The 14,129-nt window shown below is 31.3% G+C and overlaps 1 protein-coding gene across 1 annotated transcript in view; it reads left to right on the top strand.

The window, feature by feature from the left end:
• The first annotated feature begins 2,657 nt into the window (after nt 1-2,657).
• Nucleotides 2,658-14,129, top strand: part of LOC108907100 (PR domain zinc finger protein 1-like) — a 15,981-nt gene continuing 4,509 nt past the window's right edge. Inside the window, exons 1-5 of the mRNA XM_018710626.1 lie at nt 2,658-2,739; nt 6,439-6,810; nt 10,905-11,073; nt 11,196-11,376; nt 11,862-12,036. Of these exons, the coding sequence (XP_018566142.1) occupies nt 6,439-6,810; nt 10,905-11,073; nt 11,196-11,376; nt 11,862-12,036 (897 nt within the window). The 5' untranslated portion in view covers nt 2,658-2,739. The remainder of the gene's footprint in view (nt 2,740-6,438; nt 6,811-10,904; nt 11,074-11,195; nt 11,377-11,861; nt 12,037-14,129) is intronic.

Here is a 14,129-nt window from a genome sequence, read left to right as displayed (position 1 = left end):
TCGAGAAAAATAATAAAAATTGATATAATAAAGTTATATGTATATTGTGTATACTATAAACAAAAACATAGTAAAGAAATGAGAAAAAATTTTCAAGAATTTTTTTATTAAAAATGCTACGTCGCCGTCTTTCGTTCTATGAACATAGCAAAATTAATTTTTTAATTAATTTTTGTGCCTAAAAGTAAGGAACATGAGATTTACTTCTTCAGTCCAAAATGTTCGCCAGATTTTTGGTGTCATAAATGAAATTTCTTCAAGGGGGCGTTTATAGGCGCAATTTTTTGTCCAGCATTTTAGAAATTCTAAGCAAGTTAGAGACAATATTTGTTTTTCAGGGAAAAAACAAAATTTTTTTCGGGGGTATAAGACAACTGAAAATACATTCAAAATAAGAAAAAAAGCATATTTTACTTCGTATGTTTATTTTACTTTTCCTGAATTGTCTGATGAACATACATAAGATCGCGTACAGTAGGTACTATAAACATAATCACACCACGCAGAATGCTTTTAGGAAACTATTAACGCATGCATTAATCACAATTATTGAGTATATTTACAAACTTGCTGGATAAAATAGGAAAGGTACATTTTCTGATGTTTAGATATTCTTCGTGATATTTCAATGCGAAAAATTAAAGGAAGTTGCTCTAGTTTAACCTTATGCTTCGTCACTTCCTGATAGGCCTACTTGTTCTACCACTGTCTTACTAAAAGTTCGATATCTTGCCAGTCTTAAAAAAGAAATTCAAAAAATAAAATTTTAAATAATTTTCTGTACCAATATTTTCGTTACATTTTTTCGATAATTAATAATAAGAAAAACAGTAAAGTTTATTTTTTTTTCGTTATATTTTTCAATAAAGCAATTTCAGGTGTGCAAACGAGTAACAGATGTAAAATAAACAAGTAAAATTTAAATAAGTGTCTCATGACACCAAATCCTAGCTTGCTACGATTTTTTTTATTTTTTTGCTGGTAACAATATTTTAAAACTTGTCAACAATTTTTTATCGGAAATATAATAACACGTTATTTTAGTGCTTGTATAGTCCTTATCCTAAAAGCATTCTGCGTGGTGTGATTATGCTTTACTGCGATTTTTCGTTATTATTAAATATTGTAAGTATAAGAAAAAATATAAAATTGTAAAGTCCAAAATGTCCTCTTTTCGCATTAATTTACAAAAATTAAATGAATAATAAATAAAATAATTAGAGCAGATCAAAATATTTGTTTTTACATAAATTGGTATTTTGAGGAATTTAGAATAATCTCCGGTTATTAGATTTTAACACTTAAAAAATTGCGACAAGCGATTTTCAATTTTGTGGAAATTATAGTTTTCAATATGAGTCTTCTTATGGTATATCTAATAAATAAAAATATGTGAACGTTATTTTATTATTATATTAACAGCCAGTAAACATATTGTCCCCATTATAAAAAAGGGGCGTATCTCAAAAAAATATAAAAATGAGATTCATACCAATATAGGTATGACCAAACGGTCTGGTCTGTCTTAAAAAAGAAGTAAAATATTTGTTACTATTTAAGATAAGCCAAAAATGTTCATATGGAAAATATTTATAGATCAATTACTTCGTACATTTAACTATGCACTAACAAACTTTTAGTAAAAAAAAATGTTGTGATTTATTGATCTTTTGTTGAGGAATGAAGCCTCCAATTCGATTGTCAGAACAAACAAGACTTAAAGAACTATACTAATATGTACTTTGTTTTGATATGCAGTTTAGACTGGAAACTTTTTATTGTCTACAACTGCGTTTATATAATGAGAATAAACAAAATTTATGTAGTGATTACGAGCTGGCTTGAATTTTGCTAATTCTGAAAAGTTCTAAATCAGTTTTTATGTATTATTAATGTTCAAATAAAAATATTCTGTTAGTTTCTTTGTTCTTTATGTACATTTGTTTGAGAAAAAAACACATGTCTGTTGGACATTTCTTTTACAAAAAAAAAGTATTAAGACAAAGAGGCATATCTCAAATATTTAAAAAAATGGGGAACCGTATTCTAATAAATAATTTTCGAAATAATATGTGGAATTGTTTTTCTAATAACATCAATATTAAGAAGAAATAGGTAGTTTCGTAGCCACAATTTTGTGTTTAGAACAGCTTCTTCCATTCGAAAATGTTGACAAAACTTTAAAATGATGGACCGTAAAATTGTAAAAAAATGAGATACGCCTTTATGTGATAATGGAGTGGAATAAATCCTTGTATATTGAACTGAAAAAAATCTTATTCGGAATAATTATTAAGAATTAAGTTAATATGCGTATATCTAATAAATATTCGCTACAATTTTTTTTTATAAAGTAAAAAAAATATATAAAAATATTCTCCAGGCATTTGCCATAGCAGCGTGTCACAGTAATAAATAGCGACGTGCTCACAAACCAGCACAATTAACACAACAAAAAAATATGTTTAAATAAAATCGAGAGCACTGGCTGGCACACCGAAAATACGAAATACGCCGGGGCTACGTACGCCAGGCCGGGAGTTATAATTAATTCCAGAGGGTATTTTGTATTTTAGAAAGAGGGGGCAGCACGAAATAAATCAATACCGAGGCCGAGCCCCCCTTGTGTGAAACCTAAAGGGCGCAGTAAGTCGTGAGACGCGTTAAGGCCGGGCCATATCGCCGTCCACCCGATTATTCAGTTATAAAATTTCTGTTAAATATACAAATTTGCACAAGGTAAATATAAACAATACGTTTAAATTTAACCGGCGATCGTATGACTGTGCGACGGTGAGCAGACTTCGCGTGTCTGGGCTATTGTCGGCCATACCGCAGGGAGATACAGGGTGTCCCAAGAAGAAGTGCACGACCTTGGAGGAACATTCCTCAGGTAAAAATGAGCAAAAGTATTTATATGAACCTCTGCCAGGATATTCACCGTTTCTGAGATAGGCCGACTTTTTTTTAATATTTCAAGAAGTGTACTTGAACTTGATAAAGTAATACTACACGGGGTGTCCCAATATCGCGTATATCAATTACCACATTTTTATGGATTAAAATAAATCGATTTATCTAAACTTCCGAAACTATCTCAAGTGGTTTCGTTTTGCCATTAGTTAGCAAAAATTATTAGTTTTTCCAGAATAATTCTAAACCGTTTTATCCAATTTAAATAAAATTTAGTATGCTAGCATCCGTGTGTGGTTGTCACTTTTCGCCGTAAACGCACAGAATTACAATTATAGAAATGGGAAAATACCCCCATTTCAGATTAAATTTATTAATATTTTTTTTGCAGACACCTTATAACTTTGTTTATTATTTTGTTATAAAGATGGGGGTTTTCTTCTAGTTTTTCTTTTGAAAATTTTTTCAGTTCCAATCAGTTTTCCCATAAATTAATTATTTGATTTATTTAATAATAATAATAATAATAATAATAATAATTAAATAATGCTTTATGGAGTTGAAAACTTTGTAACCACTGTAACCGAATCTGCGTTTATGGAAATTATTGTAAATAGTTCCCAGTGACATAGAGGGTGTCCCAAAAAAACTTGAATCTCCTGATAGCTTTTCAAGATTGCATTCTATCAAAAAAGTTTCAGATAAAAGTTGTAGGATTTAATAAACTAATATGATGGTGACCTTGGATTTGAGCTCGATTAAGCTCCGAGGTCAACCCAAGGTCAATTTGAAAATATTAAATGAAATGCCAGCAGTCAATAGACTGTCAAATTGTACGTCCAAACATGGAGTTGTTCTTGTAGCTCATTTTTCTGTAAATAACTTAACAAAGTTTGATTAGTGCAGCAAATTCTCTCAGTTTGTAAGATTTTAAATGCCATATTCAATGGCGACCTTGGATGCGTGCATTTTGTTTGCTAGTACCGTAGATTTAGATATTAGAGGCTTATTTTCGGAGATGTATACAGGGTCAGAAAGTCCCCATGGTTCATCGGCCGTTACGTGAGAGCGATAAAGTCATAGAAATCCGTGCGATAGAGAAAGATGGCTATAATGAAGGCGTCTAATAGTCACCGCCCATTTCGCCCTTCCACAAATAAGATCCAATTCTTATTTTTCTCTATCTGCTCTTAAAATTAATGACATTATGACTGAATCACCCTGTATAAGCGAAAAACTGAAAAAAGAGCAATTATTTTTTTTCTTTTGTTATAAATAGTATGACGCTCGACCTCCACAAATACACAAATTTAGGCTTTTATTCTGTGTATTTTTTACTTAATTTAATCCCATAAAATTTGAGTTAGACCCGATTTTTGGAAAAAACCTAATGCACCCGGAATATTTCTGCATACTTCGTTTACAAACATTTACGATGTAAAATTTTCACATTTTCCTCTGTTCATTTGGGTATTTTGCCACCTATAGAAAAATTTTAAAAATTAATTAATTGCCCCTTGCAAGAATTATTCTTATGAAACTATTTTCTCCCAACAGAAAATCTGTTCTCATTCTCAAAACTAAGATGGATGTTTCTATTTCAAATAGGTTTGACAATTTAAATTCTTTTTATAAGTTATAGATATCATGATATTCTATTATTTTTCACTTCTTTCGTTGTTTAATAACATAATCGCGATTTCTTTTAGTTTACAATTTCTCCAAAATTTTAATCTAGTCCCATTGATGTGAGTGTTGTTCCAAGCATGTCCGCAAATTTTTGATTTATCAAATTCCCGCTTTTATATGTAATCTTTGTGTTCATCTATTCTGATACTTACAGGTCCTGAAGTTTCTCAAATACGAGTATTAAGTAAGTAATGTTTGTTGCATACGCAGGCTATTCTACAAATGCAATTTTTTGAATTTTTACTATTATAATTCAATGGCAATACCTTTAAAATATTCAGATTCAATAAAACCTTAGTGTAAATACCCACATTAGGGCAGGTGACAGATAAATGTTTACCTCGTTCAAAAAATTTTTAAAAAATTACCCATGATCAATTAAAAATAATGATTTACTGCTGGGCTGTCCAGGGGGTCAGACAATGGACCTAATCGGTCGTCTCCCAGGAAATACACTTGTTTTACAAAGAGAAGAAAAATTAAAGAATACCTTTTTTATGTAAAAAATGACGTCGAATCAAAATACCATAAGACAACTGGATAAAATATATCCATTCTCAACGAACATAGCTCATCTTAGGACCTATGTTTGTATGACTTTTTTCGTGTATTTATGTGTAGAATCATTCGTCGAGTTTATGTGTACAGGTTAAGAATCATATTTTTTATGTGCTAAATCTACGTTTAATTATTTACTCTATTGTGAAGGTATTCAAACAAATTCAAAATATGTTTTTTTCTAAATTTTATCAAATGAAGTTAAACAGTGTTCTTCGATACAGGAAATCTAGGTGTGCAAAATATAGCTACCCCTTCTTACAATATTCCTGTTGTAGGAGAATCTGTCTCCCTCTCCTTCTGTACTACTCATATCATATAATCAACCGTCCGCTGGATTTGATCATTTGATGTCTGGCTGTCATCGCTGTTCAGTAGCCCTGGATTAAGGGTACCCCTACAAATTGGCGCCCAACGTTGGGCGCCAATCTGTAGGGGGCATCCTTATTCCAGGGCTAGCTCATCAAGGAAAATACCCCTCCTAAGAGGAAAATAGCACCAAAACACTCTCCGGCGATGCGCGGCTACTGAACAGCAATGACAGACCGACGTCAAAATCCAGCGGACGCTTGATTATAAAGATTCTGCTACACTGCTGATATTGCAGGAAACAACTGATGCCCCAACGAGCTTCGAATTATACTAACAACTATCTATGAAATAGATAGTAATAAATAAATAAATATCCAAAATAAAAGCTAGATATATGATGAGGCAATCCTAAGTAAAATAACAAAAAGATCTCTTTGTAGGAGCTGTATGTTTTACGTATTGGTCTTTGTCAAGGGTGAGACACGTTAGAATAACAAGAATGCAATATTTCTTTGACGGACAGGAGTACATCATTTAACAATTGAACGGTTCTAGCAAAAATAAAATTTGTCTCAAAATTGACTTTTAGAGTTATTGTCAAACTAAAATATATTTTTTTCTCAAAATATATAGTTTTTTTGACAATTATGTCAGAATGTTTCATTACACACGTTTGATTATAAATTGTCCTATAAACCATTTTTTAATTTTTAATATGTTTCAAGAAAATCAGTTTTAACGCTCTTCTCTAAATTTATTTTTTTTGACATCTGTTCTTGCTAGAAACCCTTCAATTCTAAATGTACGTATTATCATATCAGATATCTCAGAAAATTGTGCCGAACTGCGGTTTATATAAACCTTTCAGCTTATTTTTACTCGAGGAATGTTCCCTTGGTGTTTGTGCACTTCCTTGAGGGGGGCACCCTGTACAAGTACATATATATTTAATTAAATTAATTTTAGATGAAGCTGAACAAGTGCGTTCGGCTTCTAACGGAGAAGCACCTTGAAAATATGGGATCTATGTTCAAAACATTGTATAACGACGAGTTGCTCACGGACTGTACCCTTCACTGTAAGAACGGTTCCATAAGGGCCCATAAGGTGATATTGGCCGCTAGTAGTCCCTACTTCCGCAAGGTTTTTCTTGAACACAAGGACGAGCGCGCTATTTTTATTATGCACGGCATATCGTTGGAGCAACTTAGAGATTTGTTGGAATTGATATACAAAGGCGCTATCGACGTGCCCAGTGAAACTTTAAATACTGTGTACGAGTTAGCTGAAGAATTGGAGCTGACGGGTGTGCTTCTCGAGGAGGGTTCTTCGGACACGGTGAGTATTCCTGTGGCCTTCGTTTGGGTGAACAGGGTTGGCTTGGGCCTAGCGATTGTTGAAATGTTTTTATAACACAACATTTCAACAATCGCTAGNAAAACGGAATTTGCTGTCCAATTTGTTAAAAAGTCAAAGATGAAAAAGTTACACACGCAAAGTACCAAGGGCCCCCCCGTACCCACCCCAATGGACCTTGTGGAAATAAATGGATTAGTCCATCAATTTGCTCATCAAAATTTAGCTGTGTATACCAAATTTCATTCATTTATCACAACGCGATTTAGAGATATTACAAAAAATGATTTCCATTCCTCCCTCTTCAATGGGTCCCTGTGCCCTTAGGAAGCATTTCCAGACCCATGTTCATATGAACTTTTTTACTTAGTTTTGATCATAGAATTGGCCTGTTCAGGGTTGGCAGCTAATTATGAGACACCCTGTATATATTTTTCATTTGAATTTTCCGAAATTGTGTCTTAAACAATGCTGATTATTCATTATTTATAGATCTGACAGTTACATAAAATAAATACAGTTGTTCGTAGCGTTGTGTGAAATGTCCAGGTTAGAATTTTGGAAATTTTTTGTTTTTTGAAAACTAGGTTGGACCGCACCAAAATTGTATTGCAAAATTTAAACAACTAAAGAAATTTGTAAAGATATAACACTCTTGAGGTTAATAATCGCTGAAATCACGCCGTTATTTGAGAAGAAAGCAATATTGATCTAAATCGATTTTGTTCAATTCAAGGAACCGACACCCTGTAAAAAAAACCGAAGCTGGTTAACTTTTGCACAGTCAATAATTCTGTCCTCTCAAAAACGGTGCATTTTCAGTAATTTCAACAAGAGTACCGTTTTTAAGTAAAATGAAATTTTACTTAGCAAATTTCAATGCATTATGCATTTGGAAAATACACTACAAAAATTTGATTTTGGTACATAGGCAAAAGTCTTCTTATTTTTTTGGTGTTCTATCAGTCTCTGAATTTGTGGTATTTTTTCCAAAAACACCCTTTATAAAGGGTCTTTCCGGAAAAATATCTAAAATAATAATAACGATCCATTTCATATAATTTTTGGTAACGATTAAAAATAAAGATATACTTACCTACTACCAAAATTAAAAGACAAGACAACTAGGGAGTAATATTATTCACAATATATCTTGCTCAGATTATAATGGGGTTTATAATGGCCAAACCAGTAGATATTTAAAAAAGCTTATGTTTGAAATGTACCTATAATATTTAAAAAAGAGTAGCAAATATTCGCAAAGTATCAGAAGATAACAGATTATTAAATTAACAAAAAAAACAGCTCTAGCACAGTATGCTTGGAAATTTTTACATAATTTCAATTTTGAAACTTCCAGTGGCTCTTGACTTCCATACCAGGGAGGGCGGAAAAATTTAGGTACAAAGTATGGAAAAAAAAATACATATAATTGGGTAGTTTTTAGTACTATTGGAATATAGGGAAAACGTTCTATTTTATAGTGAAAGTCCATTATTCTGCTTTTGTCCAAAACAATCCTAAAAATATCGAATTTTCACCACCAAGAACGGCGGTGACAACATTTTTAACATCAAAGTGATGTTTCACATTGTATTAGTTATGGCCTGTCCAAATTTGGTTAGTGCAACTCTCTCGGTTTCGAAAATACAATACCTATGTATGTTTTCAGCCACAAAAATTGAATAATTCCAAATATTTTGAATATTCACCACCAAGAACGGCGGTGATTTCAGCCACGAAAATTAAATAATTCCAAAAATTTCGATTTTTCACCACCAAGAACGGCGGTGACAACATTTTTAATATCATGGTGATGATTCGCATTATATTAGATTAGTACAACTCTCTCGGCTTCGAGAATACAATACTTATGTATGTTTGCAGCCACGAATATTCAATAATTCCAAATATTTCGAATTTTCACCACCAAGAACGGCGGTGACAACATTTTTAATATCAATGATGTTTCGCATTGTATTAGCTATGTCCTGTCCGAATTTGGTTAGTACAACTCTCTCGGTTTCGAGATACTTATATATGTTTTCAGCCATGAAAATTCAATAATTCCAAATATTTAGAATTTCCACCACTAAGAACGGCGGACACAACATTTTTAATATTAAGCCGATGTTTCGCATTGTATTAGCTATGTCCTGGAAAAACTCGGATTTTTTTTTTTATTAGAGGCCTCCATAGAGCTTGCAGTAGCCTTGGGCCCACCCCAATCATAGCTACGCCCATGACAATACGTAGGTAACAAAATTTTACACCACGCGTAAACAAATTACGTTTAATAAGAAAAAAAGAGGAGAATAGCTATTATTTGGTCACGGGCGGACTATAAACAGAGGCCAAATTGCATAGTAAATATGTGCTATTCCCACTCCTCTTTCAATGCTGCGCGACGGTAACCATGACCAGTGTTGTAACACTTTACAGCTTTAAAGCCGGCCGCACATCGAGATGCAGGTGACGCAGGCAACGCAGGGCAGGGTAGCACAGAACTGCGTTTAAGTAAACCTGCATAGCGCAGTCTTCCGGACACAGTTTCCTGCGCCACCTGCTTAGTAGTTTTGGTGTTTGAAAAAATAGGCTCAGAAAATTCGGACGATAGTGCAAATTCCCCATGAGTATTTCTCCTTTTGATATAGTTGCTTTTCCAAAATGACTTTCCTCTTTGAAATGTTATATAATGTCTTCAAATTCTGCGTCAGAATCTGACTCGGAACTGTCCAGAAACAACGCTATAATCAAAATTTAAAAACAAAACCTTTTAATGCCCAAATATATTGTTATCGCATTCGCATATAAGCAAGAACTGCCAAGACTGTGTTTCAAGTAGCGCTCACACAGCGGGACATGTTTTTTTCCTGAACCGTGTAACCTGCCCTGCCCTGCATCGCCGGCATCTCAATGTGCGGCCGGCTTAAGGGCGGGCTACGAGGAGCCCACGTATACAGCGTTTTTCAAATGGAATTTGCAAGAGTTAAATTGAGTGTACATTTAAAATATAATTTAACATTTCCATTTTAATGTGTATCATAAGGTTAATCTATTTAATTATCTAGATAACATTTTGAACTAAATTTTAAATTAAATTTTTCCCTCCGCAACAGCCACCACTGATAAATTCCCTCTCGATTACAGCAGTTCTCAATATGTTGGCACTTTGTTAAGGAGAGAGTAAGGTCGGCTCGTATTATCTATTCGTTCTTTTTTACTTTTTTGGCTTAGTAAGATAAAGTTATCATTAAAAAAATAAATTTTTCAATTAATTAAATTTTAACGTTTACAAATAATCGTAGAAATATATTTTCCTTTTGACTTGCACTATCATACCTTGAGATTTAATACACTATTTGCTTTAACATCCCACGATTACTTACTTCTTTTTATGGTTTTAAATTAAATATGATTTTCACATTTGTCATGTTTCTATTCATCCCTAATTTTACTTTTTGTGGTTTATTCTTGCCTTGAAAAAATCACTGCTGCCTTTTTCATCACTGACCTTAATGAAAATTTTAAAAAGTAAAATTGAATGAATATATGGTATAACAACTTTAATAACAAAGAAATATCTTCGTACTGTAATTCTGGCCATTATACTTCGACCATTTTAAAGAATTTGGAAATCTGTCATGGAAAAATACTGAACATACGTATAAAATTATGTATACTTAATAATCACTTTGTTAACCTATGGGAAGATCATAGTAGTTGATTTTAATAAATATTAATAAGTGTACAGACCAAACTAGATCACCATTATGCATGTGAAGAGTAGAAAATAACAATGGAAAATAACCATTTAATAATTTAACAAGCATGTGAATCAATTTAGTAATATGGAATCAGAAAAATATTTATAATGTGCTCTGTTACAAAACATAAATACCATTGTATTAAATTATTATTATAGCTTCCTTGAAAAATAGTATTATTTTTTTATTGAAATTTATACCTATCAAAACTTAGTCAAATAATGTATTGAATACAAATTTGTGAATGTTATAACAAAAAGGTATTTACATATATTTTAAATAGATGTGATAGAATATTTGAATTTTTAGAAGTGCAATGGGTATGGAAGAGATACAAGGTATAGGGGTCAAAAAAGAGTTGCTGTGGATTTTACATCAGAAGATAATGAAGTTGTACCTGAAAAAATCGTGAAAAATTCCGCCGAAAGGAGAGTTAGCTCCTGTTCTGAAAAAGGAATTTCTAGCATTAAAAAATGTGGTAAATATTAGTAGCTGACTGTTGAATATTGACGATTGTGAATGAAAATAATAGATTTTGATTTTTTATGAAACATATTATTTGAAATGCAAACAATAAAAAGATTTTTAATTCGTTTTTAGAAACTAGCGAAACAGTAAATAATGAAACGCCGACAGAACTAGAAGATACAAACAATGTCGTTTCAAGAACTGAGGTGACAAGTAAGGAAAGATTAATGGGACACCCTGTAGATGAGCAAAGCAACTTAAGTGTTTGGGCGAGGAAGGAAAGAAAATTTAAATGTGATTTATGTCCGAGCAGGTAAATAATGTTTGGTAGAAATTTATAAGACATCTGTTTTAATAATTATTACAGAAATATTACTCTTATTACAAAACCTTACACGCGATCTGTCGATATTAATAATTAGTTATAATAACTGTCTGAAATACATTTTTGATGCTTACTGATATAAAAAAAATGTTTCTTAAAATCAATATAAACTTTCTGGAATATAATTGACAAATATGTACCATAATTTAATTAAAAAAATTGAATCTAAAATGGAATAATTGACTATAATAAGATTCCTAAAACGGAATAATTCTCAAGTTAAAATTACTGAGGTCAGTTGACATGACACATTTCGAAATTAAACTGACCGTTATTGAAATACGCATGCCAAAAAGGTATATAAAAACTTCTAGATTCTTTCAAGATTCTTTTAGAGTTTTTCATGATACTAATTTATTTTAATGTAATTCAATTGAATTTATTAATTACGTATAAATATTTTTTATTTTTAGTTTTAAGAGGGCATCACATTTAACAAGACATCAGTTGGTTCACACTGGAGAAAGACCATTTGCTTGCACTCAATGTGACAAAGCTTTTTCAAGGCATGATAAATTGAAACATCATATCCATAAAGCTCATGAGTTACCAGCATTAAATGAAGCCTTGCCTGCAGATTCTCTTTACGTAAGTACCCCCTTTGGTCATGGATACCTTATTGTTGAAAATTTTTGCATGAAAAATAGCAAACTTTAAACACTGAACTAACAAGTTACAAATACTTACTTAGTCATGTCATGCATATCAAAATTTTCAATCAAATGACTTTGGTCTAGTAAGTTTTACAGATCTAGTTATATCCTAAAATTTGCCTATGATATTTCATGCAACAATAATATGTATTGAAACCATCCACAACAAAACAATAAAATGTGACACTGAATACTATTTGGTTTTGAATTTAAAATATAATTTCCAAATTTTAGTTAGGATTGCACAAACCGAGGGGGTGGGAAGTGGGGGCTCAGGCCAAATTTTGTTCTTACCTTTTTATAATTTTGCAGTATACGAAGTAAAATTTAATTAAAAATAAAGTTGCAAAAATGTATTTTCTAAATTGTAAACCATTTAAATTGTTTGGTAAGATATGAAAAACAGAAGTGGCGATTATTTACAAATTTTGTTTGAAAATTTATTAGAATCATTATAATGGCACCAAGGAAAATAAAAAAGTACAATAAGGCCAATTATTTACTTAAGAACTTACTATTTATAAATTACATTTTTATAGTAAGTAACAATTATTTTTTTTACAATTAGCAAGTAACAATTATTTTTTTAACAATTAGCTTTGAAAGTTTCTATAACTTATTGCCAAATAAAGTGAGTGCCAATTGTTTAGAATTAATATTAGGTAAATAAAATACCTATAGTATATTAGAAGGTTATGTAACAGATTCCTTAATAAATACTTAAAATTCCTAAATGCATGGAGTATTTGCATAAAATAAACATTAAAACTACATCTGCGACTCTATTTCCATTTTAACTAGTTATTTCTGTGTTAACGCGATGTAGCCGAATAGACGTAGTTTATTAACCATTTTTTTCATCTTGGTTTATGTTTGTTAAAATTATAATTGTTCTGCTAAGTACCTATAACAAATATTCTGTATTTAATCAAAAATAGTTACCTACATTTTGTTTTTTATTACCTACTTTATCACAAACATTTTGATATAATATCAGTAGATTCTTAGTTATATTATTAACAATTTCATAAAAGGAAAAGATTTATAGACAGACGTTGCACTGTTCAAATACGTAGCAGAAAAATGTATTTCATTTACTTTATTCAGGCCAGTAAAATTTGTAAAGCTGGGCCTGTATATATTTAGATGTAGCGATTATTATTCTAAATTCCACTTATAATAAGTATACATATAAATCTGCATTTTCTTGAACTATAAAAAATTGCTTTCAGGTGTAGTATTCAAAATAAATTTCTAAATTTAATTACAGGGCAGTTTAGATTTAAGTCGAACCTGAGAGTATGTGAATAAGATTTTTCAAATTTCCTCTTCGAGATACACAGGGTGATGATTAAAAAATCTACTATTTTCTATACTTTCCCAACTAACAAAAAACTGTCGAAACCAGGAAATATGACATATTGCACCAAGCCTGCTTTATACTTTAATGTAAAATAAAAAAATCGATTTTGCTATATTCGTAGACAATATCAAAATATATCAAGAGATATTTTCAATTAAAATGAGAAAAATCATGGATAAATGTGAACAAAGAATAATGCGTACTTGGTACAGGACATAAAATTTTTTTTTTATTAAATTAATTAAAGCGATTGTCCATATTTCTGTCACTGGTTGATTAGGAAACTTGATATTAACTCAATTTGTCCAAATATCATTTGTACCAAATTTAATTGAAGGTTTTGAAGTAATTAAAAATGAAATTCTGATAACAATTTTTTCAATTTTTATGAGTGAGAACACTTAGAGCCTATATTTCCGTACTTCCATTCTGTATTAATAGTACCCTGACTTCGTACCCTGATTTTATTCAATTTAAAAATCCCAGGTTGTATGGGAACATTTTTACCCACTTGTCACATCTGAAAAGTTGCCTATGTAGGTTTTTCCTACAATTTCGTATAGACATTTAAGGTACCTGAACCTGTGACAAAAAAAATAAGCATTTGTTTGTTTTGTCACTTTCCAGTACCTTTGAAAAAACTATATATATATATATATCCCACC

Source organism: Anoplophora glabripennis, unplaced genomic scaffold, assembly GCF_000390285.2.
Source record: "Anoplophora glabripennis isolate ALB-LARVAE unplaced genomic scaffold, Agla_2.0 scaffold281, whole genome shotgun sequence".
NCBI lineage: Eukaryota > Metazoa > Arthropoda > Insecta > Coleoptera > Cerambycidae > Anoplophora > Anoplophora glabripennis.
The sequence above is the reverse complement of the archived record's forward strand: the minus strand, read 5'-3'. Positions and strand labels throughout refer to the sequence as shown.